The sequence below is a fragment of the Corylus avellana genome, chromosome ca6 (assembly GCF_901000735.1).
Source record: "Corylus avellana chromosome ca6, CavTom2PMs-1.0".
Lineage (NCBI taxonomy): Eukaryota > Viridiplantae > Streptophyta > Magnoliopsida > Fagales > Betulaceae > Corylus > Corylus avellana.
The window spans coordinates 19,090,068-19,115,623 of NC_081546.1; the positions used below are offsets into that span (position 1 = coordinate 19,090,068).

Genomic DNA, 25,556 nt, shown 5'->3' on the forward strand with positions numbered 1-25,556 from the left:
AAATACTAATAGATAAATTGTGATGCTTCGTTTGCTAATGCTTTTGAAAATGAGAATGCTAGGTGCTCTCTTAGTGTTTTTCCAGTCTTAAGTGAATATTATTTTATTAAAAAAAAAAAAAACTAGCCCTTATTTCTCTCATCTGATTTTTAGAAAATAATATTTACCTAAAACCAAGAGAATACCTAATTTTCAAAATAATTCTATTTCAAATTTATAAGTAAAGAATAAGTTTACAATGTGATAAAAATTGGTTTTGTACTTAGAGAACAACAACTATTGGTGTAAATCAAAAATGATTGCCAATGATTGGTATTAATCATTGGAGGATCTAACTTCCACTAGATTCACAAATAGGGGTTGACCCAACTAAATTAATATTTAACAAATTGTTTTTTTTTTTTTTAAATGGTAACTTTCGCAGAACCTTCAAGCCTCCCACTGCACGCTACAGTACCTGAAACTGATTCCACTTCCGCTTTTATTTTTATGCAAGTTGGGCTTTCACCAACTGTGTTTTTCACCTATTGGTGCAGGGTCAAAAAAAGGGTAGACATCTTAAATCCATATAATAGCATTAATTGAAATAAGATAAATTATGAAAAAAAAAAAAAAAAACTAATCTTGGTCTTGGTGCCTCTCACTACACGTATGGACTAACAACAAATACCCTTACGCTTACTTTTGTCGTTAATGGGCTAACATTGTGGAAATAGATGATATATGCATAATGCAAAAAATAGGCAACCATCTTCAATAGGTTTAAACAAACAATAGTTCGCCCCAGCTACATAGTACCGAACGATGCATTATTGTTATCCTACTAACAAGTGATCAATTACTATAAACAAAAATTATCCTTCTTCCAGGTTTAACAACAAACTACAAACAACCGGTTACCATTAATGCAATGCCACCAAGATGCGCTTCAAGCAAATAAGAGCACTAGTAGTAGGAGTACATCTAGGCAACATAAACAGCAGACGACCAAATCAACACAACATCGCATAGCATTATTGAGCCACAGGTTGCCCAATGCACCGCTACTACCATGTACACCCACTTCTAAGACATCAGCCGATGGTGTTGATATATTTTCCAACAACTCATCGTCCCAATGTGCTCGCCCTTGCTAGGATGAGCGCGTTGAAAAATTTTGTAGTAGCTCATCTTCCCAATGAAAACTACCTGGATGATTCTACAGTGATATATTTTCCAACAACTCATCGTCCCAATGTGCTCGCCTTTGCTAGGACGAGCACGGTGACAAATTTTGTAGTAGCTCATCTTCCCAATGGAAACTACCTGGATGATTCTGTAGTAACACCAATCGATCATGGATAGAATATCAATGTATTAAAAGGTAAATGCATATTAATAGTTGAAGTACCTCGTTCAAATCAGCTAGTGTTGTCTCAATGTGAAGAGTGACTATTATGTTTAGGGCCACAAAAAATAATGACAACACATACGACTTTTAACATGTTTGCTATACCTATCCCACTAGTTCAAAGATTACAACTATATGTGAACATCTAATTGTGCATAATTGTCAATGCAGAGTCACAAACAAGACGCTAAAATAACCAACGAATTATTGATACAAATTTCAATTCAAAAGCCAATGATAATTTTTCCTTCAATGTAAGTCAAACGATCCAGTCGTGTATTACTGTATAGGTTAAGCAAAAACATTGCATACCTTGTATAGGGAACACTTGTAAAAGCGCCTCATGTAGTTCCTGTCGATTCTAGAAACAAGTAGTTTCATCAGTCCAGCACCACATGTACATTGCATCTCAAGCTCCATAACTATTCTTAACATATAGATAAAGCCAACCAAAATGGAATACATGTAAAATATAAGTCCAACAACCGACATAGTCATACGTATAAATTATCAAAATGGCATAGATATAAATATGAGACCACAACCGACATAATTATACGTAGCAAGTACCAAAATGACATAGAGAAATAAAAGGAGTCCACAACCGACGTTGTAACATCCCCAGCCCGTTAAGGCTGAGTTTGCCACTTTTCTTCTTTTACAACAAAAGTTCTTGCAAAGATCTATAAGGTCTATCAGAGTACTTGATTTTAAAGGATACAAAAAAAATGTATAAAACATTATTCAAGAGATTTTATTACAAGCGAAATTAGAAAACATTAAACTTTAGTTGCGGAATATCATATTATTATAATCACTGATATGAAAAGACTTTAAAAATTAATAATTATTCTCATCCCCATTCCGGCCTCCTATTCCAGCGTCCTTTCTACCTGAAAACAAGAAATAAAACTGAATGAGCCCAAAGGGGGCCCAGCAAGTAAAATCCACAACCATAAATAGTTTTGCTCCTTGTTCTCAGTTTTGATAATCGTTTTCGCAAATAAATATACATCCATCCATAATAATAATACATGTATGTACGGTTGTATCTTCCGTAGCATATACGTACTATTACATCATCGCTATAAATCATCTTTATAAATCAACATAGTATATCATCGTTGAAAATCATCATAGTATATCATCATTGAAAATTATCATAGTATATCATCGTTGAAATTCATCATAGTATACCATCATTGAAATCATATTATCGTTTTCTCATATTAGGGCCCATATACACTATTACCCCTGTGTACGAGGGTTGCGGGTCCTTGTGACCATGGCACTGAACTGTGGCCTCAGCCATGCCCGACCGTCAATTAACTCTTTTCTTGGTGCACTCAACGGTCATGTTGATGGAATACCACCTTCTGGCATAGCCTCCTTTAGTGGTTTCGCCTCCATCCGAGTATCGGTACCGAACTCCTCTCATCCTTACTTATCTTGGGGCCAAAAATACTCTCCTCCATACATGTGCCCTCATTTCATAAACATTTAACTCATTTCTTGTACTTCTCTTTGTACTTCTTTTGATGCATCTTAGGGCAACATGTAGGAGGGTTTATCATCATTCTTCTTTCTTATAATCATCATTATTTCTCAACTTTCTTTTCTCAAAATGGAAACATTTTCAAATATAAACTTGTTGTACTTATAAAGCGTTTAAAGAAATAGAAACTTTCTAGATAATTCTTTTAGAAATGCTTCATGCATGCAACATATATCCATGACAGGTAAATAAAATAATCATTTACAGTTTGATACAAGAATAAATAAATAGCATGACATGAAGAAATTTTAGAAGGAGTAGTGAATTTACTTACCTCTAGACTGAAGCTAAAAGTGGTCTGAAGGATCTAGTTGCTCCAATCTGACTAACACTACTAGTATATCTTTCAAACTAATTTCTCAAGTTCGTTCTCTCTCGTGTTCTTTCTTTCTTGCAACGCTTTGTCTCGCTCTTTCTCTCTCTGTTTCGTGTAAACACTTTCAGAAAGAAGAAAGACCGAGTAGAAAACGGAAGAATGAAAAATATGTGGAAGAGAAGGGAGAGGAGTAGTGAAATTTGTGAAGGGTGAGGACTCTATTTATAGGAAACCATCTCCATCTACCAATCTTCATCTACAAACCTTCATCCACTAATCTCCATCTATAAATCTCCATCTACTAGTATTTATCTATAAATCTCCATCTACTAGTATCCATCTATAAATCTCCATCTACTAGTACTTATCTATAAATCTCCACCTACTAGTATCCATCTATAAATCTCAATCTACTAGTACTTATCTATAAATCTCCACCTACTAGTATCCATCTATAAATCTCCATCTACTAGTACTTATCTATAAATCTTCACCTACTAGTATCCATCTATAAATCTCCATCTACTAGTACTTATCTATAAATCTTCACCTACTAGTATCCATCTATAAATCTCCATCTACTAGTATCCATCTATAAATCTCCATCTACTAGTATTCATCTATAATTTTTCTTACCATTTACTATCCTATTATTTCACCAATAACCATTATCTAATTACCACTCTCTGTAATATCATAAATTTCCCCAGAATTAAAATCATAGGCTAAAATGGATATCAAAATAACATCATCATCAAAATAATATGTTTAAATAACTTTGAAAATTTCGGGGCGCTACAGACGTAATTATATATACCAAGTACCAAAACGATAAACATAAGAGTCCACAACTGACATGCCCATACATAGCATGTTCGCAGCACACTTTGCTCACACACATTTTCAAGCACAAGCAAATGTGCTATAATGTCGAGCCATACACAAAAGGCATTGTCCCATGACACATCATATAGCATAAAATAAGAAAAAGTACTGTCGGTAGGCTATCAAAACAAGAATATCACCATAGTTGCATTGCAATACCCAACCCACGTCAGTTCGGCGGGTGGATATTATTCCACATCAACTGCATAATCTGGGCCCTAATGTTTGCCATGATCAAAGCAGCTTTTTCAGAGAAGTCATAGTGGTTGAGGTAATCAGCACCATTGCCAAGATTCACAGGAGGGGCATGTTCAAAGAACATATCATTGCGGTCAACCTGGCGGATGAAGTTGTGCAGTGTGCAACATGCATTGACTACAAGAGGCTGGCGACACATTTTGTACTTGGGCATGTCATTTAGCACATGGAAACGCCTTTTCAGCATTCCAAAGTAGCGTTCAATTACCATACAAAGCAACGAATGACGATAATTGAACAATTCTTTGAACCCTCGAGGGTCACCACAATTTCAAAAATCATGCAAATGATATCTTTCTCTACGATAGGGGGGGAGGTATCCTTTTGCGCATGAGAACCCAAAGTCAACTAAGTAATAGTGACTTGCAAGTAGACATGCCCTTGTGTGAGTAGATATTAGACAACCTTATTTATAAATATTGACATATGGTTGTGGAGAGAAGACACTCACATTCTGGCTGTGTAGGAAATTCATTTTCAGGTCTAGTTATGGCATCTTAGAAGACCCCTGAGTTATTGGCTAGTTTGGTTGTCCCCTCCCACCCGCTATAAACGAACGTGAACATCATGTCGAAGTCACAAGCACACACTACATTTTGGGACACGATTGCCTTTTGCCCTCGAAATGCGTTTTTTTTTCTGGCCGGAACCCAAGCTTGAATATGGCTACCATCAATGTCCCCTACACAGTCCTAACATGCAAAATATTGGGAAACAATTGAATGGTTAGGTAGGTCCCAAATAAATTCAAATACCCACGGACTACCGAAAATATATACATACCTCAAACCAGGAAAAATATTTTGGATTGCCCTGTATTTATGGGTGCACTCCGTCAAGCTGCCTAGGCTTTATAATAGTCTTTCCCAAGTTGCATAATGCCCTAATAACACGTTTGAAATGGCATGAAATTGTCTCAGTGGAGTGCTGGAACCGGTCCGCCGCAACCTTCATCCTTTGACGATGGCCAACTCTATTAGGCACAAGATGGCCAGTGATTCTTCCATACTCAGCGACCGAGTATCTTTCAGGTAGTTTGCACTCAAAATAGCCACTAACGAGATACAAATGTAGCGCCTTGAAGTGAAGTGCCGAAGTGCGCTGGGGTATCCTCTCAACTTCGGCTGCTTCATCATAAGTGTCCTCAATTTCGAGCAGAAACAAGGACATCTCTATGAACCAATCATTGTCATCCACTACATTATGCTCAGCACCGTGGAAAACGAAGTTAGGAGTATATGGATCCATCCTATATAGACAATTGTAAACAAGAAAGATCAAACGACGCACAACAAAGTCATTTTATTTGTGTGTTTGATTCATAGAGATTTTTAAATATACACCCCAATTGACACGGGGGAAATAAAACACTTAATTATGTCAATAATGCCTATTAGAAAACACGGACTTTGACATAAATATTTTAACTTCTTTACATTGACTCCATAATTTTTAAAGATCCTATAGTGTCATATATCAATTTCTATAGATGGTAATGACATACACCTAATAAATTATTAATATTAGTATGTGCAGCATAACGCTAACACTATGACAAAATTCATTAACTATTATATGGCAACTTGTAAAGTGAAGGGATATAGAGAAACGCTATGCACAGACCTCTATCAAAGTCCGTTTGTTGGCAACTCACCATGTAAGGGGTTTACTAGTGATCAAATTATCTAGCAACAAAGGAGTTTTTGCTCCAACCTTTGACTGTCTATGCTTCTTTAACATTATAAGTAAAAAATATGACTTCTTTTCTTGTAATTCGGACTGAATATCTATTTCCGTGGCAAGACATGATGACGACATATTGTGTTTAATATAAAAACATGTTGTCAATCATATCATTACACATAGGAGGGCGTTTTTTTGAAAAAAAAAAAAAAAAAAAAAACCTAGATTAGTCATCATTTCCCACCATACATGAGACCTAAATAGTTACATTTTTACTATGAACTTAGATAATAACTCAATATAATGAGCCCATTTTTATAATTGGATTTACATTATCTGGAAGTAGAAAGTTGGCTATCAATTTATGATATTACAATATCATGTCAATATAATCGATTGCTATAATCTCATAATTAACTACTCCTAACTGTCACTCCCTTGACTTTATCTATATAGTAGAGTAATGTTATATATCATATTTTTATTTTATAATGTTGATGCAACCGGCCTAACTAACCTTTGATTTTTTTTTATTTTTTTAATTTTCTTTTTCAACAAGGATTGGTTTGGAGTACTGTCAATCTGTCATATCAATATTGTGGAATAATTATAGAATAAAAAACAAATTAGGTATATAGTATTACTCAATATAGTAAGTGCATGGGTGGAACTAAAGCTTGGCTACCTTTCAAAATTTTAATAATATTTTCAAAATTATAGATTTTTATCGAATAAACCTTTTAAAATTATGTTTCACCCCCCTAAAAGCTTTTTGTTTTAATTCCCCCCTTGCTAATATTCTAGTTCCGCCTTTAGGAAGTAATCATGTTTTAATAAAGGAGATTTGGGTATTTAAGCCATTAATTCACCAAACCTGTTAAATCAATTATAATTGTCCTCACTTGAACAAAAGATAAAGTTTTAAAAGTAATGTAACTATTCATATTCATTTTACACTAGTTGATATGAGGTGTTTTAAGTGATTGAAATGAAAGTCATATAAAATACGACAAATTAGCTGATATAAAATGAATGTGAGAAGCAATAATTTTTTTTTTAATTTTTTTAGATGAGTTTGGGAACCAAAACAACAAATAGAAACATAAGCATATATAACTAAGAGAAAAGATACACATCTTGTCAAAACAAGGCCACAAAAAGTCTACCAGATCTTTACCACTGCCTAGTTGGAGGAGGAACATTATTCGAGATTTAAATGTTTGTACTTCATTCTTATAAATTTATCACGAAAATTTCTGTCCATATTTATGGGTTCAACAATAGTAGGTGGTGATTGCCTCATTAAATAACTCCAGAGAAAAGTTGAAAAAAAAAAAAAATTGATTGCGTCAAAGCTACTCGTAGGGTACTTCCTTTTGCTAGCAAACATCATATGGATCAACATTTTGAAATAACTTATTCACCAGTTACAAAATTTTTAGAACCATTTCTTTTTTTAAAGCTGTTATACTCTGTTCGTATAGTTTATAGTAATGGACACATGTGTAATAGGTATTATAATATAGAAATGGTCAAATGGGAAGTTGCTCCCTTCTAATGTCTTCCTTTTTTTTTCTTTTTTTTTTTTAAAAAAAGATATATATATGCATAGGCATGGACATCAAGGAGGGGGGGGGAGGTCTACAATGACAGTTGCACAGACAAGTAAGGGGTTCAAAGAACATACACAATTCCTAAACCCTAAATACACCATAAACGGAATTTAGCATACCATAAAGGCAAATAGACGTTTCAAAATAATCTAAGTTACATATTCAAATACATAAGGGAGTCATAAAACCGAAGAGAAAATTTGTCAAAGTTGCACCCATAAGGTGATAGTGACTCATTGTTATGGTATATTACATGCCAAACCTAAACACCCCTTACAAAAAAAATATTAGTAGCAAATAACATAAAGGCCTCTTAGCCATACAACATAATAGAGAAAACTATGAGCATTTGGAACGCTCCAACCTGCATCAATGCAGTGAACATCAGGCAAAAAACTAATAAGACCAGCAATGATTTAGTGAAATTGCTACAATGAGGCTACCCATGCCTTCTTCCTACCTGGAGCCATAACTATAAAGCCATCCCGAGTGCTCTCATCCTTAAAAAGGTTAAAGGCCTTTAGGTACCTCTCGTCATCCAAATCAAAGGGCAACTTCATCCAATAACCCTAGAGCCCTACTCATGCTATTAGAAAAGGACACACCACTACTTGCACCATCCCCACTAGCTTCTCCTCTACTACTCATTCTCTGCTGGTCTTGAAGCAAAATCTCCTTCCTTAGACGGGACAAGTCACGAAACTCTTTTAGGGCATCACTTCTAAGGGAGTCCATTGAAGAAGATGACTCATTTCCCTTCCCTTTCCTCTTGTTGTCTGAGTTGGGACCCGAGCTATCCACATGACGCTTGCCACATCCATTTCCCCCAATTACTACACCCTAATTAGGGCCACCATCATGACCCTCCTGAAATACTATACCCCTACTAGTGGGAGCAACATTGTCGCCCCCATTACTAAAACCACCCTTTGAACCCTCAACATTCTCTCTACCATTACCAAGACCTGCATTCGCTCTAGTACTAACATGCATCCCAAACCTCAACAATGCATCATTCAACTCATCCTCTTCATCACTATCTGGTGGGGTCCTAGCAAAAGAATGCCAAAGCACCCTTGTGGCTGTTGACCCATTGAAAATAAGACCTAATAGTTCGTAGTTCGGGCAACCCTTCCTTCGAAAATGCCCAGCCTTCTTGTTGATCTAAGACAGACACCAAAAAAAAAAAAAATTATAAAGAAAATACACAGTGTGTGTTGCCTAAAGACTCAACGACAGAAAGGAAAAATGCTAGATGGGTTGTGCAAATGTTACCCTAAGAAATTGCTGCCACTGAGTTTTTGTCCCGCGGATAGTGTTTGCCATTGGGTCCCAACCAAACCCAATTCTATGATAGAGGAGGTCAAAAAACTGATGGTGGTTCATCCTTAGACGCGAAAATTTTGTCTGACACTGGGTGGCAGTTTAGGTCTGACCAGTCATTTTGGACAATTTGGAAGCAATAGGGGACCACATGTTTACGTTCACTGACCCATTCACTATTCGCCCATTGTTAACGAGCTCAACCAAAATTTTAACAAAAATGTGTTCAAACTCAGGAGACCAAATGGATGCATCATCACCTTCAATGGGTTCCATCTATGTATATGTATGTTTATCCAACTCAATTACCATATACCAATAAGGGAGCAAACAAATCCAAAAAGGAAACAAAAGCGTACACATAATGGTCACACATCCAACAAGGAAAACATACTGACCTTACGCCTCTTGCAGAATACGGGTGAATCTAGGTCGCAGGATTGTTTGCTGCTCCTTGTCCAATAAGCCTACACAAAATGGCCACATAGATATAAGTGAGAATGAAGGGGATGGAAGAACCGCTACGCAATTCTTTAGACCAATATCTTTGATGTTGGGCTAGGGTTTGCGTCAGAGGAAGATTTATTTTGAATTTGGCTTATACACACGGTGAGAACTGTTCATCTATCAACTCAGAGATGTACTAAGGTTGAAGACTGATGTGGGTATTGATGAGTTGTGTAGATGCGCGGGGCTCGGGGTTGAAGAGCGCTAACGAATACGGCCTGATTGGGAGGATACAACCTACTGGAGAAGATGGAGAAGACGGGCAAAGCAGAATTGTCGTTTGAGTTTTCTCACGCACAGTGAAGGCGTTTAAGCATGGAAGACACGTGTTATTAGATTTGGTTAGGGCCGTTAATCAGGAAACCTGATGTGAAGGAGAAGTTGGGCTTATGGTGGACTAGTATACCACTGGATTTCCACTTAATCATGTAAACCACAAATCAACGGTCGAGATTAGTACACGATGCCACCTAGAGCTCATCGAATGGTTAGATTTGCCTACATGAATAGGGTTATTTGTTTTGAAAAAAATCTTGGGCGATTGAAGAGTACTTTCAAAAACTGGCTAAGGCATGGGGAATCAGTTTGATTTTGAAAACTCACTAATTTGAGAATTTGCTAACGTGTAGCACACTCCCAGAACACCTATTCACCTGGATCAATCCTGAACATTGAGATCATTGACAATCGTATTTGCGGATGAGGTGGCAGCAGTTGAATTGGCACAACTTAAAGTGCACAGTAGGGGTATGATGCACGTGATTTAAACCAAAACCCATCTCCATCTTAATCCCACGGTCTAGATGAGTGGATGCAAATCAAATGGTCCTTAGGCATGGTCTTTATGGGGAAATGGCCCTTGCGTTTCGCGAGGTCACTTTACCGCTGCATAAAGGGGCACAGTAAATGCATGTGGTAAAGTAGCCGTTTAGGAATCTTGATAGGCATGCCATCTCTGACTTGTACCACCTTCTAGCAGCATATGACCCAATTGCGTGGAGGCTCAACGGTTCCCTATATAATGTGTAATGGCCACGTGTTGACGTCATGGTAAGAGTAATGTAAATAGAAGGTCATGATTTGTCCAGCAAAGATCTAATCTCTATGTGTGATGGTTGGGCGCACCTGTTCGACACACTAAATCAAACCCACATCTGATATCCAATCCACATCTACGACTTCCTATGTACTAACAGCAAAACAATCTAACGCAGGACAGGTGGGTGCATTAAGTTGCCACCTAAGTTGGTAGCAGTTGGACCATTACTCCGCATGGGTCTCGGCCAACGTGCGGGCTGTCCGTTGGGGTCAATGATAATTATTTTGGCTGTTGAGTTTTGGAGACCGAGACATGGAATTTGGGCCAGCATGGATTTTTTAGGGCTTCACTCTGAGTCCAAATGTTTTCTTTGGGTTTCGGAATAAACAGGCCAAACAATAAACTCACATGGGTTTTAACAAAAAGCCCAAAACAAAAACAAATTTGGCCCATCCAAACAAGGCCCTAACATTTCCTTTTTTAAAATATATTTTTTTGTTTGAAAAAGTGTTATGATATAACATAAAAGTGAAAATAGCTTTGACTGTTTTGAATTTTAGGTTGTTTGTTAATATTTATGTTTTAAAATGAAAAAAAAAAAAGAAACAAAAGGAAGAATGAAAAAATGTTATCAAACAAAGCTATCTTAAACATTTATCTTAGAAGAAAGAACACTTCGCTTAAATTTTGATTAACTGATTAATGAAACTGGGTGGACCAATTAATTTTGAGCAAAGAACATGTTTGATTAATTAATTGAGGATCATGTCAATGAGAGAACCTTTATTTTAAAAAATACATGATATTCTTCAATTTGTAATATTTCATTTTATTTTATTCTCAAATGACTGTTAAAAACTCTGATGAATTTAATTTATCTTTAAAAGTTAAATCTTCTTTAAAAAAAAAATTAAGATGTCGTGAAGAGTATTTAACATTCATTAAATAATGCTTTATTTTATTTAAAAAAAATAAAAAAAAAATTATAAAGTTTCAGGCATTTATTTATTTATTTTTTTTAGAAAAAAAAATACATCTTTGCAATATGCTTTTTAATTTTTTTATTTAAAAGAAGGAATATTTAGGGAATTTTTCTGACCCCAATTGAAAGAACTTAGAAAATTCAACACTCCCAATTAAATTTTTTTAAACTTTTGAGGATACTTTCAAAGTTTTATGTTCTAGTACTTCGCATGCTTTATAATGAAGTTTCAAACGGTAATCATTTAAACAATGCTGAGCTTTCTTGATCATGATTAACAACCCACAATAATGAAAGAAAGTTCCTAATCAGTTGTGCAAAATTTGGTACAATCTGATACCAATATTTTAGAAGGAAAGAACTTCTCCATTACTGTTGCTAAATTGGCTTAACTGGTACATCCATGCAGCATTTGGATTGAAAAGAATCCCAGAGAGCATGTCTTGAAATAATGATGATGCGGAAATAAGAGCGGAAGCAATATAAAAAATAACACAAAAAATTTATGAGTGGATGACAATATTGTATATAAATGCATTGTTGCTGATGTCAGAAGCAGGGTAATTTCATTCAAGAATATCAAGGATTCTTTATTGAGCAGAAAATTTGTATGCAGCTTCTGCTGCTTGTGCTTTGTATTAAGTTGCTGTTTGAATAAACTTCTTTACTCATTAGAGGAAAAAAAGAAAAAACTTAAACCTGATATTATAAAGATATCAAGCATCCCATCTTTGATATACACAACCTGAAGGTGACATGAACCATAAGACTTATTAGTTGGAAAACCATGTACTCTTTATCTAGCTGTAATGGTTTTCCTGTAAGCAAACTATATGGACAAAATAATCATTAGGAAGGGTTCAACTGCCTGAATATTTTCTGCTCAAGGAAGGAGATGTGCTAAAAACTTCCTGACCAAGCTCTGTTATCTTGTTAATTAGAAGCATTTGCTCTGTCTCAAGCTGTACCATGTACTCTTCTTGCATACCCTCGAGGCTTTCTATGTCACTCAGAGCTATTGAGAGTCCATCAAGATTGCCCTCCTCGATTAAAGATTGAAACTTGTTCATTGTTTGTTTCATCTGATCAGACATATTTTAAACAATATATGTTAGCATAAAGGACACAGATGCATGGTGATGAATAGACCAAAAAAAAAAAAATCATCTTATGATATTGGTTTAGATCAGGTAAGTTCATAGGAGAAAAATAGTTCATGATTTCAAACTATGTCGGAACTTTATGTGTATTCAAGTTAACTTGATTCGGAGCTCATCTGATCACGAAGCATGCTAGAAAGTGAAATCAATGGCACAGGAAGAACAAGAAGAGCAAAACAAAATAATCACCTGGCTAGAGATTTGGTGTGCTCTAGTTAAGGACGGTTCAGAATCTAAACTAGCTTTCTTCTGTATTTCTGGAACTTTTCTTGTAACTTGAATATGAATCTCTCCCCTTTTCACCCCTTGGAGAGGTATCCACTTGTCAGACATCTGATTGGGAGCCAATCTCTGATATTCTACAACACAATCCCCTATATTTGATGTGGGCAGTAAAGCATTGTGGTCTTTAACGTGCAAAACCAGTTGGCTGCCATCATCAGGGAACTCCAAGGTCTGATTCCATTGGGGATTCAGAGTTTTATACATAACCTGTAAGGCAGGTCATGGCACAACAGATCAGGGATCAGATGGTGTAAGCTCACCAAAAGATTACAAGCAAGTGCATAAAGCTACATACTTGTATGCTAAATGGTTGACATAAAATTACAAAACTCCCCTTTGTAAGGAATAAATCAATGGAACATATCATAAAGAAAGAAAACCCTCCTTCCACAAATGTGCACTAAACTATTTCGGAAACTTGATCTTGAAACTATTAAGATTATGGTTTTTTCAAACCTTTGTTCTTTTCTTCAAGTTTCCATATTGTACTCTGACATAGGGATCACTTGTCCCTCTGAGATCAGCTGCAACAAGTTCTTTTGCTTCAATGAGAACAAGTTCAATCCAGCCACTACCTGAACCTGTGGTTGAACCCTGAGAATACAAGAGCAAGAAATTAGAAGAGGAAATAAGCATATAAGACTGACATTTTCAGTCTGAATAAAGAAATTAGGGGTGACATTATCTAGAAAAATTGGCAGCTAATCTTCAGTTGTAAAAAGAAAGTTCTGACCAAGCAACTCAGAACCAACCTAAATTCAATGCCTGTGGGAAGACATAGCACCAAAAGTTTCTGGAAATTTTGCATACGGGCCAGTAATCTACATGTTTTCACAAGTCACCCCCAAGATAAATAACAACTGGCTCCCTCAAAACCTTTTAAATTCTTAGAACACCCTTACTAGTATACCCCCCCAAATTGTATGCCAAGTATGATATACATACTATGTACATAAAGAAATGAAAAAACATAGATATTTTGAATCAAGCAGATTTTATTTTTTACTACAACCAGTTATATTATATGGAAAGAAATACTATTTTATAATGAATAAGCATACACGATATATATTTTTTGGTGAAGCAATATATCATATGGCTCAATATATTAGTTCTATAAGAACTTTACTATAGAAATAATTATCTTGCAGGTTTAAGATATCTTTTCTCTTCCTAAATGTAGACTGATGAGATTTAACTCCCCAAGGACAGAAAACAAAAGTTTTTTACTCCACCACTGCCCATAAGCATACTGAATTCTTCATAAAGAATTTGGATCATCCCAAAACTTTTCACATTCTCAGTAGGTATTTCTTTTCTGTATCTTTGTATCAAATCAATTAGAAAGATCAATCTTTTCATTCTAGTAAAAATATACCCTTGATCCTTCATAGTCATCAACTCTGACTGCTTCTATTTGAAGCCTTAGCTCTCCTGAGTTCACTTGTTCAAGGGGGACCCATACATCCCTGGCTGATCCTTCCACCAGTCCTTCCAAATTTACTCGTGCAGAACCGATGTTGTCATCTCCGAAGGTTTCTTCATTGAAGCATTTTATTTTAAGATATTCACCACCTACTATCTCATCGAATTCAAACTTCTGATTCCAGATAGGAGTTATGGTATGAGCGGTCCTTGTCCTCTGGAGAGCCTGAAAAGTTCATAGACATTATATGGTGTCACCATAAGTAATGCTTGAATTTTCACAATTCTTAAAGACCCTAGTTCATATACCTCATGATGTTATGAAGAAAAAGAGAACCCACCTTTCCATACTGCAATTTAACATATAGGTCAGATTTTCCAGATTTGTCTTTTACAATAAGATCTTTCCCTTCCACAACAGTAATACTAATTTTCCTCCCAGTTCTTGGCAGGACATTTGATGACCCATATGATGATTGACGTGAGCTAAAATGATAGCTGTTGAAGGTGTGTGAACCATCCGAGAATTGCCACTCTTTTAATACAAGCTTCACTGTCAACTGCAAAAGTTATTCAAATGAGGAAAGGAGAGAAAAAAAGGAACTCATTTCAAAGAAGCAAATTTCAGTCAAGCGACCTATGTCAATTAATTAGCATCAATTCATACCATCAATTAATTAGCATCAATTCATACCATCTTTACGAAAGATATTGAAAAAAAGAAAAAGAGACATAAATACCAGTTTAAATGAGTAAAGAAGGCCTGTTCATTGTTCAAGGTTTAGTTGAACTTAGTATTGGAAATATGAAATGTGAATGCAGGAGAAGTTTATACAACTGGTACATAATGTGAAAAAAACAAGCAAACTAAAAGCCCTGTGGTTCATACTATTAAATCTAGTCATCACAAGAAAGTGCATTCGACTACTACTGAGAAATTAGAATTAAATAACAATCATTCATTGAAAGTGCTTCACCCCTGCACTTGATTGAATTAGTGACAACTTCAATTTGTCTCTCCATATTATGATTCTGCAGAGTAAAGTTATTTATGTCCCCCCAAAAAAGAATTGATAAAATAAGTCTCTTGAAATATTTTTCATGAAAATCAAGCTTCTGTAGCCAATTTCAATTTTGAGATGACAAGTACATCAAGTTGTTGCAAAACTAATTTGTTATTTTTAAAACTAAAAATGCTAATGTGGAAAGAAGACTAAAAATACAACCATCACAAGTATAGAAATACAACCATCACAAGTATAGGGAGAGAAATTAATTTTCATGAAATTTATTTATGTTATACCTCCCCCAAATGGACCTCCTCAAATGGAATAACCATTTCAACTTCTTCCCCGCAGAACGCCTTCTTGGCTATTACACCAGAGTCAGGTCCTATTGCCCAAAATGTCGTGGAATCATCTCCTACATACTTCATCTGCTCATAGGACACAAGAATTTGACTTAGTTGACAGAAGTAATTGATATGCTGAGTACCTATTCAGCGAGTAAATAAGGGGTTGTATGGATGAACGGTATTTATGGACTACCAGTTGATAACATGTTTGTTTCATTCTTCAATTTGTGAAACAAGCATAATCGGTGATTACCAGCTATAAACATTAAACCAAACCTAGCATTTATTGAAGTCAAGCTACTTCGTGATCTTTTAAGATATTATGGCCATTTCCTTGATTTTTTGCTACTGTCGCAAGCATGTCAAAATGCATTTTCAAGTGCAGAAACCAACTAAATCATTAAATTGGATAGTAATGGCCCATGGATTTATAATTTTGAGACAATATTAGCATCAAGTATAATAGTACCTTAATTTCACAACTTGCTAGATAGTCATACTTGACATTGCTTGGTGTAGACTCATAAAGATGGAATCGTATAGTTCCTGACTCTTCATGTAAAACCATATTGAATGTTGAATTCCATGTGGGACTTGAACCTGATCTCAGAGCTGTCCTCCTAGTTAACTCTTCAAGTTCAACTTCCACAAATGTCTGAAGATCTTTAACAACAGGCTGCTCGTCTGAAGTACCATTTGTAAAAGAACTCTGCTGCTTTCTGGATGAGTTTCCTCTCAGGCAACTCCTAGAAAGTTTACTTGCAGAAATGACCGACACATATATAATACCACCAACAGTCGTCTTCCTTAGCTCTACAGATGGCAAAGAGTAACAGCGGCGGCGAGGTTCAACCATTGTCTTAACTAAGGTCTCATTGAAAAGTTTAACCTGGAAGAGAAATACATAATATTAGAATAAACTGTTACATTTCTGCCAAATTATAGCTAGATGTATCATTAGGGCCAGCTAAATTTGCTAAAATATCATTAGAGGCTATATTTTTCAGGAAGTAAGTTAGGAAAAAAGAGCACTTCAATAATTTCAGGCGAGGATTGTACCATGTCATGATAAAGGAGATATCGTGACAATATTAAAGAAAAACATGACATAAGTATGTATTGTATAACCAGCCTCATTTCCAGAAAACTGGTCATTAAAAGTAGAGAGCATTCTCCACCATGACAATTTCTAAACTTAATTTCACAAAAATATCAGCAGTTGTGCTCCAAACATTCAATAACTTGATCTTTCCAGAAAGATTTCTTGGAATAATAGAAAAGTCTGATATTAAATGCACCTTACTACTATCAATATTGCAGAATCTGCAGCAAAACAACTCAATAAAGTATTCAAAGAGGCAAATAACAGATCAAGATGAACTGAAGCCAGCTCAACATAAAGTAATGCACTCTAAATTAGTTCTTTATGTACTTGAATATGATCACTTAAGAAACCCACCAACCAAGAAGAAACACCAGGCAATTCTGTGGCAGGTAATGATTGGCTTCCACCACTTCCAAAGGCAACTCCAATTCTCACTTCAGGAATTGACACAAATGAATACAAAATATCCTTCCCATCCAGAACTGGCATCAAGAGAAGCTGTAAAATGTAATCCAGTGAATGAATAATAAAAAAAAAAACAACACTGAAACTACTTAAGTGAACAAAGAAAAAAGAAAGCTACTTTACATACATCACCCTTGATATGAAGGCTATTTATAACAATCCGTGCAGTCCCCATAAATGGCTTGGCCAGCTTAGCGAGCAACAAAATACTCATATCAGCTGTGTCCCAGTCAAAGCCCAATCGCATGATTCGCTGTCAACACAAAGATGATTTATTAAGATCCCAGGAATTTCGTAACTAAATTTCATTGCTTGGAAGACAAACCATTGAGAGAGTATAGTTATCATTGAGGTTAAACAGGTTTTAGATTCAGTTCTTACCCCAAAGAGAATTAAAAAAAAAAAAAAAAGAAAAAAAAAAAAAAAGAAGAGAAGGAAACTTTGCCAAAGTGTGGGATACACATAAAATTTCAAAAGTAAAATCGAAACCAAACCTGATCACCTGAACTTGACCAGCAAGTCCCATGAAGACCCAAGCTTGGTGGGCTCGAACCCAGTGAAAACTCCAGCAATTCAATTTTTTCCTACATTAGGGATAGCTTTTCTTCAGTACAAAGGTAGTACATAGTTATCATCAGTTCAAGGATATGAATTACTAATGAAATAAAAAAAGTAGATCACTTACTATAAGCCTTGATTTTCGATGCTTTAACCGTTTCTGCAGAAAAGAAGTTTTTCTATTACAGTTTATCATTACAAAACATAAATATATGCTCAGAGAAAAAGATGCAATCTAGAATATCTAAATGCAAATCGATCTACTATAGAAACTAAGAAAGGCACTATATATCTGGCATCAATTCAAACTACTAACATCAAACTTTTATGGAACGGAAGCAGTTTCTAAATTATGGACATGCTGATACAATTGCTTAGTCAATAACAAGTTGAGAAGTAAGCTAAAATACTTAGCAAACTTAATTAAAAATTCATGAAACATGCACGTACTTCCAAGAAATGAAACATTGAGAAGAAGGATCTTACATTTTCTGTTTTGAGTGAAAAAAACAAAAGTGGATCTAAAGTATAATGAAGGACAGGATCTCACCTCAACAATGGATCTGAACCTTATTGAAAGCTTTGGGTTCATGTAGTTAGGCCATACTTCCATCAATAGCTTATTCAGCCATTCACAGGGCTCCAGTGGTGTTATTGGCTACATAAAAACAAACGGATGAAAGTTAACTTCATAAATCTCAAAGACTCAACGGGCATAGAAGATAAAATGAAGCAAGATAAGTGAAGGTACTGCTGTGTTCCGTATGATTCGCTTCCATTTTTTATTCAAGTCTTCGACAAGTATTCGTCGTTGATAATTCCCATACTGCAGACATGAAAGTGATGTCTGATGTTATCACTATGTACAAGTTCAATACCCATTATCCATAAAACCACAAGTTCATTATATAAGTGAAAACTGAAAGAATGACTAAACCTTTGAGAGAAATATAGAGCTCTTTCAAACAGATTAAACATTAGAAACATAATTCTGTTAAGCAGAAACTTAAATTTGGATCAAAACCAAAGGGTACAAAATAATCACAAAAGCCCATGAAATCCTTGGTTTGTGTTCCGGCATATCTTTTGTACAAATATAGCAACACACAGGTTTATAACAAAACTTAGGATTTTTTTAATAGGTAAACACAGCCCACACACCCATACAAGATTGAATTCATGACTTCACCTTCCACTCCTTATTTTAAAGGGGAGAAAAAAAATTGACCACATAATAACATACAGCAATCATAAAGAAAAAGGAAAATAACAAACCAATCAACCTTTTCTATATATATATATAGAAAAGGTTGATTGGTGCATATATATATATATATATATATTTTTTTTTCATTATTATTTTGGATTGATAAGTTACATACGCACCCAATGGGTCTTGAAAGCCATGACCTTACCCTCCATTGTCCAGATCATTCTTACAGGAGGAGGAAGTGCCATTTGAATAGAGCTAAGTGGCCAGTCAACTTTTTCTATATGATATGAGCAAACATCTAAACATGCTCCCCCATTCCCCCATTTTTATCAGAACTGCAATTTTCTGTGCCACTAAAACAAATTGCTAAATGCCGCTATTACAACTGAATTATAAGTCTCATTGTGTGAGATAATGCTCCTTTCTACAATGAACCAAGTATTGAAGCTATTTCAATTACATTCAAAACATGGGTTTGCAAATCCATTAAAGAAATGGAATTTCACTGACCAGAGCTACAAGTTAATTGTATCACCAAAGTTGGTGGGGTGGGATTGGGATAAGTCCTATATTTGAATATCGTCAAGCTAAAACCTTCCCCCAAAAGAAAAAAAAAGAAAAAGATCAACTTAGTGACAAATTTATATGTACAAAGATAACAATAAATAGAGATATATCAGTACATGATTACCCAATTGCTTGCATTTATCTTTCATGGGCAATCTAGTTATTGGATAGACTTCTGCAATAATATATACCAGATAGCTTTCTTTTACAGATAACTTATTGCTTAATTTAACCTCCCATCCTTTGTTATGTGCATTTTTAAGGTTTTTAAATAAGAGGAAAAATACTGTAGATGTTCTTGAAATTCAACCTTTCATCAAATCACTCCCTAGGGTTTAAAATTGACCCAATCACTCTTAAGATATGCTCTTTTATCAAACGTTATCTCTGTACACATGTTGTCAGGGTTTTTGACAGAAATTGTGACATGTAGGCCTAAGAACACGTCAGACGCAGTAAATTAGCTCCACATGCACAAAAAAGTTACTTCAGCTTGATACTTGATAAACGAAAAATGGAAAACAGAAAATGGGACAAAAAGGGGAAAAAAAAGGAGGGGGAGGGAGGTGGGCGGGTGGTCCCCCCACCCGCTAATAAAGCAATAGACAAAGCTAATAATGAACTCAGGAGGAACTCATAATCATGAATTGCAGCAGAACTGGACTCTTACTCAAAATAAAGTACACTGAGAAAGAAAGTACAGCGGATAATTGAGTTCGCTTAGACTCAGTCAGAGAGAACAGATGAGGTACCCCCTTACTATTTTTATTTCATTTAATAACCCCACTCAACATAATTTATATACAAAGAAACAAAACAAGTGGAAAGAAAGTAGTCAAACCAAATATATGTATATGTAGTATGTACCCATATGTATATTTATTTATAAGGAATTAGGATTAAAGGAGCTATGAACAACCATAAGAAGAACTCAATTTTATTAATCTCATAAAGATATGCGAAAGTTTATTGCAGCAGAATGCTCAGAATAGTGCAGAACAAAGTAAAAATTAGTATTAAACAGAGCCACATAGAAGAGAATTGAAACAAAGGGGCCAAATTCACAAAAACTGTTTGGAAAGAAAAGAAATATGATAAGAGACTTGAAAAAGCACCAAATTCAATAAACAAAACAATCTGTTCAAACTGGATATATGGCCACTGATCAGACAATTCCCTCCCCCATATTTATTAGTCTGCAATAATTACGTAACACAAGCATAACCTTAGAAGCAATTAACCTTAATTAAACCCAACAAAGAAAATAAATAAATAAAATTTTGGAAAATATAAAAAATAAAGAAGGAAATGAACACTACAAGGAGCTTGTACCTGTGTGGCTGCCCAGACAGCAACAGCGAGTGGAACCCAATTGGAGAAAGAGAAAACCCATCTCTCAATAGCCCAAGAAAGCAATATCAGAGGGAACAAGAATGGAAGAAGAGGCTTCTCTGCTATAAGATGGTTGAGAAACTCCACAGCCTCATCAAAACTGAAAGCTCTCCTTTTTCTCCTACCCATTTGAGCCAACACCCAGAGGATGACAACTCTCTAATACCAGCTTCCTATATATAGCTGAAAACTTTATTCCTTATGCAAAACATACACCCATATCATACACATCAAAGTCAGTGGTCAAAATCATTATCCCCCCTGAAAATTAAAGCACTTTTTTATTTCCGGGAAAGTGGAAGAAGATATTTTTTGTCCGTTGAAGAAGCCGAAACGGTGACAGAAGCTGACAGAGAAGAAAGGGGAACAGTCTCCGTCTAGATTAGTTATCAATCATCAATAGAACAAAAGAAAACGAAAAGTCTAAGAAGTCAGCGTAGTTAAACCCAGAAGATTAACAACTCTGATAATTGTTAATGACGGTTTAGTTGTCCGTATAATTGCTGTTTATAAACGTGAGGAGAGGATACAAGTGCTTGCCGCTTGGGACACATAATTGATTATTAATTTATTGGTTTGGACTTTGGAGCCACCATTTGTTGGTACGTGGAGTCGCTTCTCCATCCATTTAATAGTTATTGAGGGTTGAATTCTTTTTTAAATGTATTATTTGAATGAAGAATAATTTTTTTTTTTTTTTTTTGAAAAGGAATGAGAAATAATTTAAATATTCAGGATTTAATTGTATAATAATATTATATATATTTTTATTAATATGTCCACTATTTACTTGACCAAGCCAAGTTAAAAAAAAAAAGGGAAACTACCTTTTGTGTGCATAAATTATAACGTCTTAGCACTTTTTTTTTAATGAATTGTCAATTATATTACTTTGCACCCATGAATTATTATTTTGTGTTCAAAACTTCTTCTGTCAGTCAAAGTCGTTAACTCAGACGGTTAAAGTGACAATGCGTTGTAATTCATGGGGGCAAAGTGACAATGCATTATAGTTTATGGGACAAAGTGACGCAAAGTGACGGGTTGATCGTCTGAGTTAACGGCTTTGACTGACGGAATAAGGTTTTGGACACAAAATGATAATTTTCTGGAGACAAAGTAGTAGAGTTGACAATTCATAAGAGAAAAGTGCTAAATCATTATAATTCATGACGACATAATGTAGTTTCCCCTATATATATATATATATATATATATATATATATATGGGTATGGGCAATCATGGAACTAGAATTTTTAGATGTAAGGGGACGGAATTAAAAAAATAAATTAATTGAGGAGTAATAATTTGATTTTACAAGAAATATGGAAGTATTTTGTTAAAAAAAAAATTTGGAAACATTTTGGGGATTGAGGGGTTGAACTAGTTTCGCCGGTGTCTAGGCCAGAAGAGGCAAGCTCCGGTCACTAGCCTTGATCGGTCGGCAGACCCACTACAGGTAAAAGCTAGACTGAGGCGTAGAAAATAACTCCCAACTACTTCATCTTAACTATTTCATTGTTTTTGGTGGGAAATCAGCCTACGTCCATAGCCTATTAGTGAGCACACAATCCTACTTGATACCTGATTAAGGTCACAACCTAACAACCGGAGAAAAAAAAAAAAAAAAAAAAAATTCGATGTCACATCATGTTTAGTAATTTTAGGTAACTTATTTGTGTCATACTAAAAATAATATGACTATTAAAATTATTATTAGGCTTTTGATTGATTATTATTGAATTTTGATTAAAGGATAATTTTAATAGTCACATCATTCTTAGTAAGATACAAGTAAGTCACCTAAAATTACTTCATCATGTTCGACCAATCTTCACCATACGTACCGCTCAATGCAGACACTAAAGAATTGTTTATACACTAAACAGTTACTTATATACGCTTATGATCGGCCATGGTCGTACCCTTTCAACAAGCAATACTCGGCCACCGACACGCCTTGCTAGGAGACACAATTTGACACCATATATGCCCTATCACTAGACAACACCTCGTGGGAACCATGTGTTGTTTGCAAGTTCTTTATTATTTTAGGTGACACCTCTCTTAATTTTTTACTTAGAAAAATATTCACAAATTTTTTACCATCGGGTTATTTTTACGGAGACTTTGGACAAGTCTATGATCTCTCTATCTTCCAAGTCTTCGTCGTAAAAAGTTGACCACGAGATCTACCGTATCATCACTTGTTTCATATAAAAAAAAAAAAAAAAAAAAAAAAAAAAAAAGGTTTGTCGCGGAACCCCATCACGTGATTAACGGAGACATCTATTACTCATATGCGGATCCTCGAGAATATCCAGCGGTCAGGAATAGAGCATGTGGTTCCCGTCCACGTGTCGCAGCGGTGCACCACGAGGATCTGTGACCGTCAAAAATGGTTGACCAGTTGGTCGTACTCGTCTAGAATCCTACTTGCCTCTTAGCGGTGTTATGATTGGGTCGTGAGCTCACTCGTGGAAGAGCGCGTGGATGTATCGGGGGTGAAGTAATGGTGGGCGCGAGATGATGGAGGAAAAAAGACCGTACGGCGTACGCACAGTGTGAAACCTTGGATCTAGATTTCGTGTCTTTCCGTTTGACAACAAGTTTTTTAGGGTTTAAGGTAGTTCAAATCTCTAGGGGAAACTGAGGTCTGGTATGTGTTCTTTTTTGTGCCCTGTTTCAAAGCACGATGATGATCAAGCCCAAGTTGTTAGACCAATTTAATAAATTTTTTTATAACAAAATTCTCTATTTGATCAACACACACACACACACACATATATAATTGAACTTAAAAATCAAATCAAAACAACAGCAAATTAAAGAGAATGAAAAAGAAGCATGGACCACGAAAAGAGGACTTAGAAAGGAATACGGAAAGAAGAATATTTAACAATCAAGGATGAGAAAAAGTTGACAATGACAATTGACCAAGAGAGGGGTGCGGAATTCGGATGCCTCAAGCAGCCTTTAAGTCAGGGTTGCAAAGCCCACCCACCTAAAACACGTAAGCCCCCGGCACCCTTAAAAGCGAAATTGAAAATATCTAGATGGTCATGTTTTCACATCCAAGAAAAGATATCAAAGGGTTCATGATTTGCTAACCATTTTTTCCTACATTTAAATGATCAGATTTGCCCATTGTACATGCTCGTGATTACCCTAAAAGCAATTGATATATATGACTTGACTATCACCACCAATAGGCAATAACTTCCCATGTTAATCTTCAAATAAAAAAAGTCAAAAGGTGAAAACCCTCGTTTGTCACATTCTCTCATGCTGTGTTTGGCAAGGAGCTTGAAAAAAATAAGTAGATCGGAACTGCAACAGATTTAATTAATATGAGAAAAATAAGTAAGAACGTTTTATATAAAAAAAATAAAAAAATTTGTTTTGTAATTATTTTTTTATTTGAATAGTAATAAAAAGTTATTGATGTATTGTAAAAAATAAGAATGCTAGAGTTAATTTTGAAAAGAATTTTTTAAGTTTTTAAGTCCAGTCTAGCCCACTCCTTTGCCAAACACTGCCTCAAAATCTTTTTCTCCTTGCGGATCCTCTCAAAGCAAATGACACTCTCTCCAAAATGTGGTGGGACAAACGTGTAGTGTAGAACACGCTAAAAGCACAAAAAATTATTTGTGGTCAATGGACCACGGCTGCATTATTGTAGGTACAATGGGCTTCATTTCATATATATCTTGCTGGACACATTGCCTTATTCTACAAACTTTATATATAATTGTTGTACCCCATCATCCATGTAACCAGCAAACCTCACAAATGTGGGTGATATGAAGATTAGCCATTGCTATGGTAGTTTTTGCAGGACCTTTTGTTAGGGGTGAACACCAATTTCAGATGTTCAGCGGAATTAATCTACCCCTCTTTGTGCAAATTAAATAGTAACACAATAGCAAAATAATAATCAAGCAAACCCACAAGCAAGACACCAAGATTTTTACGTGGAAAACCCTCCAATGCGAAGGTAAAAACCACGGGACCTAGTCTAGTTAAATCTTCCACTATCAACAATAATGAGTTTACAATTGTCTTCCCTAGAGAAATATCTAGAGATTATCACCACATCAAGAATACATGCATTCTTGGATTAAACATAAATTCATCACCCTAAAGTGGATTCCAACAAGAATAAAGAAAGATCTCATCAAATAGGTATTAGCAACCAAGCGATTGGAGAGGAATTCCAACGATCAACACCAGTCAATACGTAGCACTTGTCGTCAGGAGCAAGACTCTAAAATTGCATCAAGATCGGACCACAAACGAACCTCCAATCTCTGATGGATGTGAATAGGCGAAACCCTTTTTTTTTTTTCTTCTTTTTCTTTTTCTTTCTCTCCCAGTGCCGCACTACTTCTTTTTCTCTATCTCCCTTGTTTTTCTCTTCTTTTCTATCTCTTATAAACACACGTATAGTGTGTTAGAGTTTTACTACAAACAAAATTCT

At 35.4% G+C, this 25,556-nt stretch overlaps 1 protein-coding gene across 2 annotated transcripts; it reads right to left on the bottom strand.

The window, feature by feature from the left end:
• Nucleotides 1–12,227: 12,227 nt before the first annotated feature.
• Nucleotides 12,228–21,488, bottom strand: LOC132185884 (synaptotagmin-5-like). Of its 2 annotated transcripts, XM_059599687.1 has the most exons (14): nucleotides 21,016–21,488; nucleotides 18,655–18,729; nucleotides 18,454–18,561; nucleotides 18,031–18,063; nucleotides 17,840–17,929; nucleotides 17,473–17,598; nucleotides 17,235–17,378; nucleotides 16,245–16,664; nucleotides 15,725–15,856; nucleotides 14,763–14,981; nucleotides 14,375–14,647; nucleotides 13,453–13,590; nucleotides 12,901–13,203; nucleotides 12,228–12,633 (listed from the first exon to the last, which is right to left on the bottom strand). In XM_059599687.1, exons 1-14 carry the CDS (start codon nucleotides 21,202–21,204, stop codon nucleotides 12,412–12,414), a joined length of 2,472 nt encoding a protein of 823 aa, XP_059455670.1. In that variant the 5' UTR covers nucleotides 21,205–21,488; the 3' UTR covers nucleotides 12,228–12,411. The 2 variants fall into 2 exon arrangements, with proteins under 2 accessions (XP_059455670.1, XP_059455671.1); XM_059599688.1 differs by lacking the exons at nucleotides 18,454–18,561; nucleotides 18,655–18,729; nucleotides 21,016–21,488 and having other exon boundaries at nucleotides 17,848–17,929.
• Nucleotides 21,489–25,556: the final 4,068 nt, after the last annotated feature.

Coding starts and splice junctions, on each gene's coding strand:
- LOC132185884 (XM_059599687.1), bottom strand. CDS start 21,204: ATGGGTAGGAGAAAAAGGAGAGCTTTCAGTTTTGATGAGGCTGTGGAG. Junction 14,982..15,724: donor AGGAGGTCCATTTGGGGGAG/GTATAACATAAA, acceptor TAACTTTTGCAG/TTGACAGTGAAGCTTGTATT. Junction 13,204..13,452: donor ACTTGAAGAAAAGAACAAAG/GTTTGAAAAAAC, acceptor CCTGCCTTACAG/GTTATGTATAAAACTCTGAA.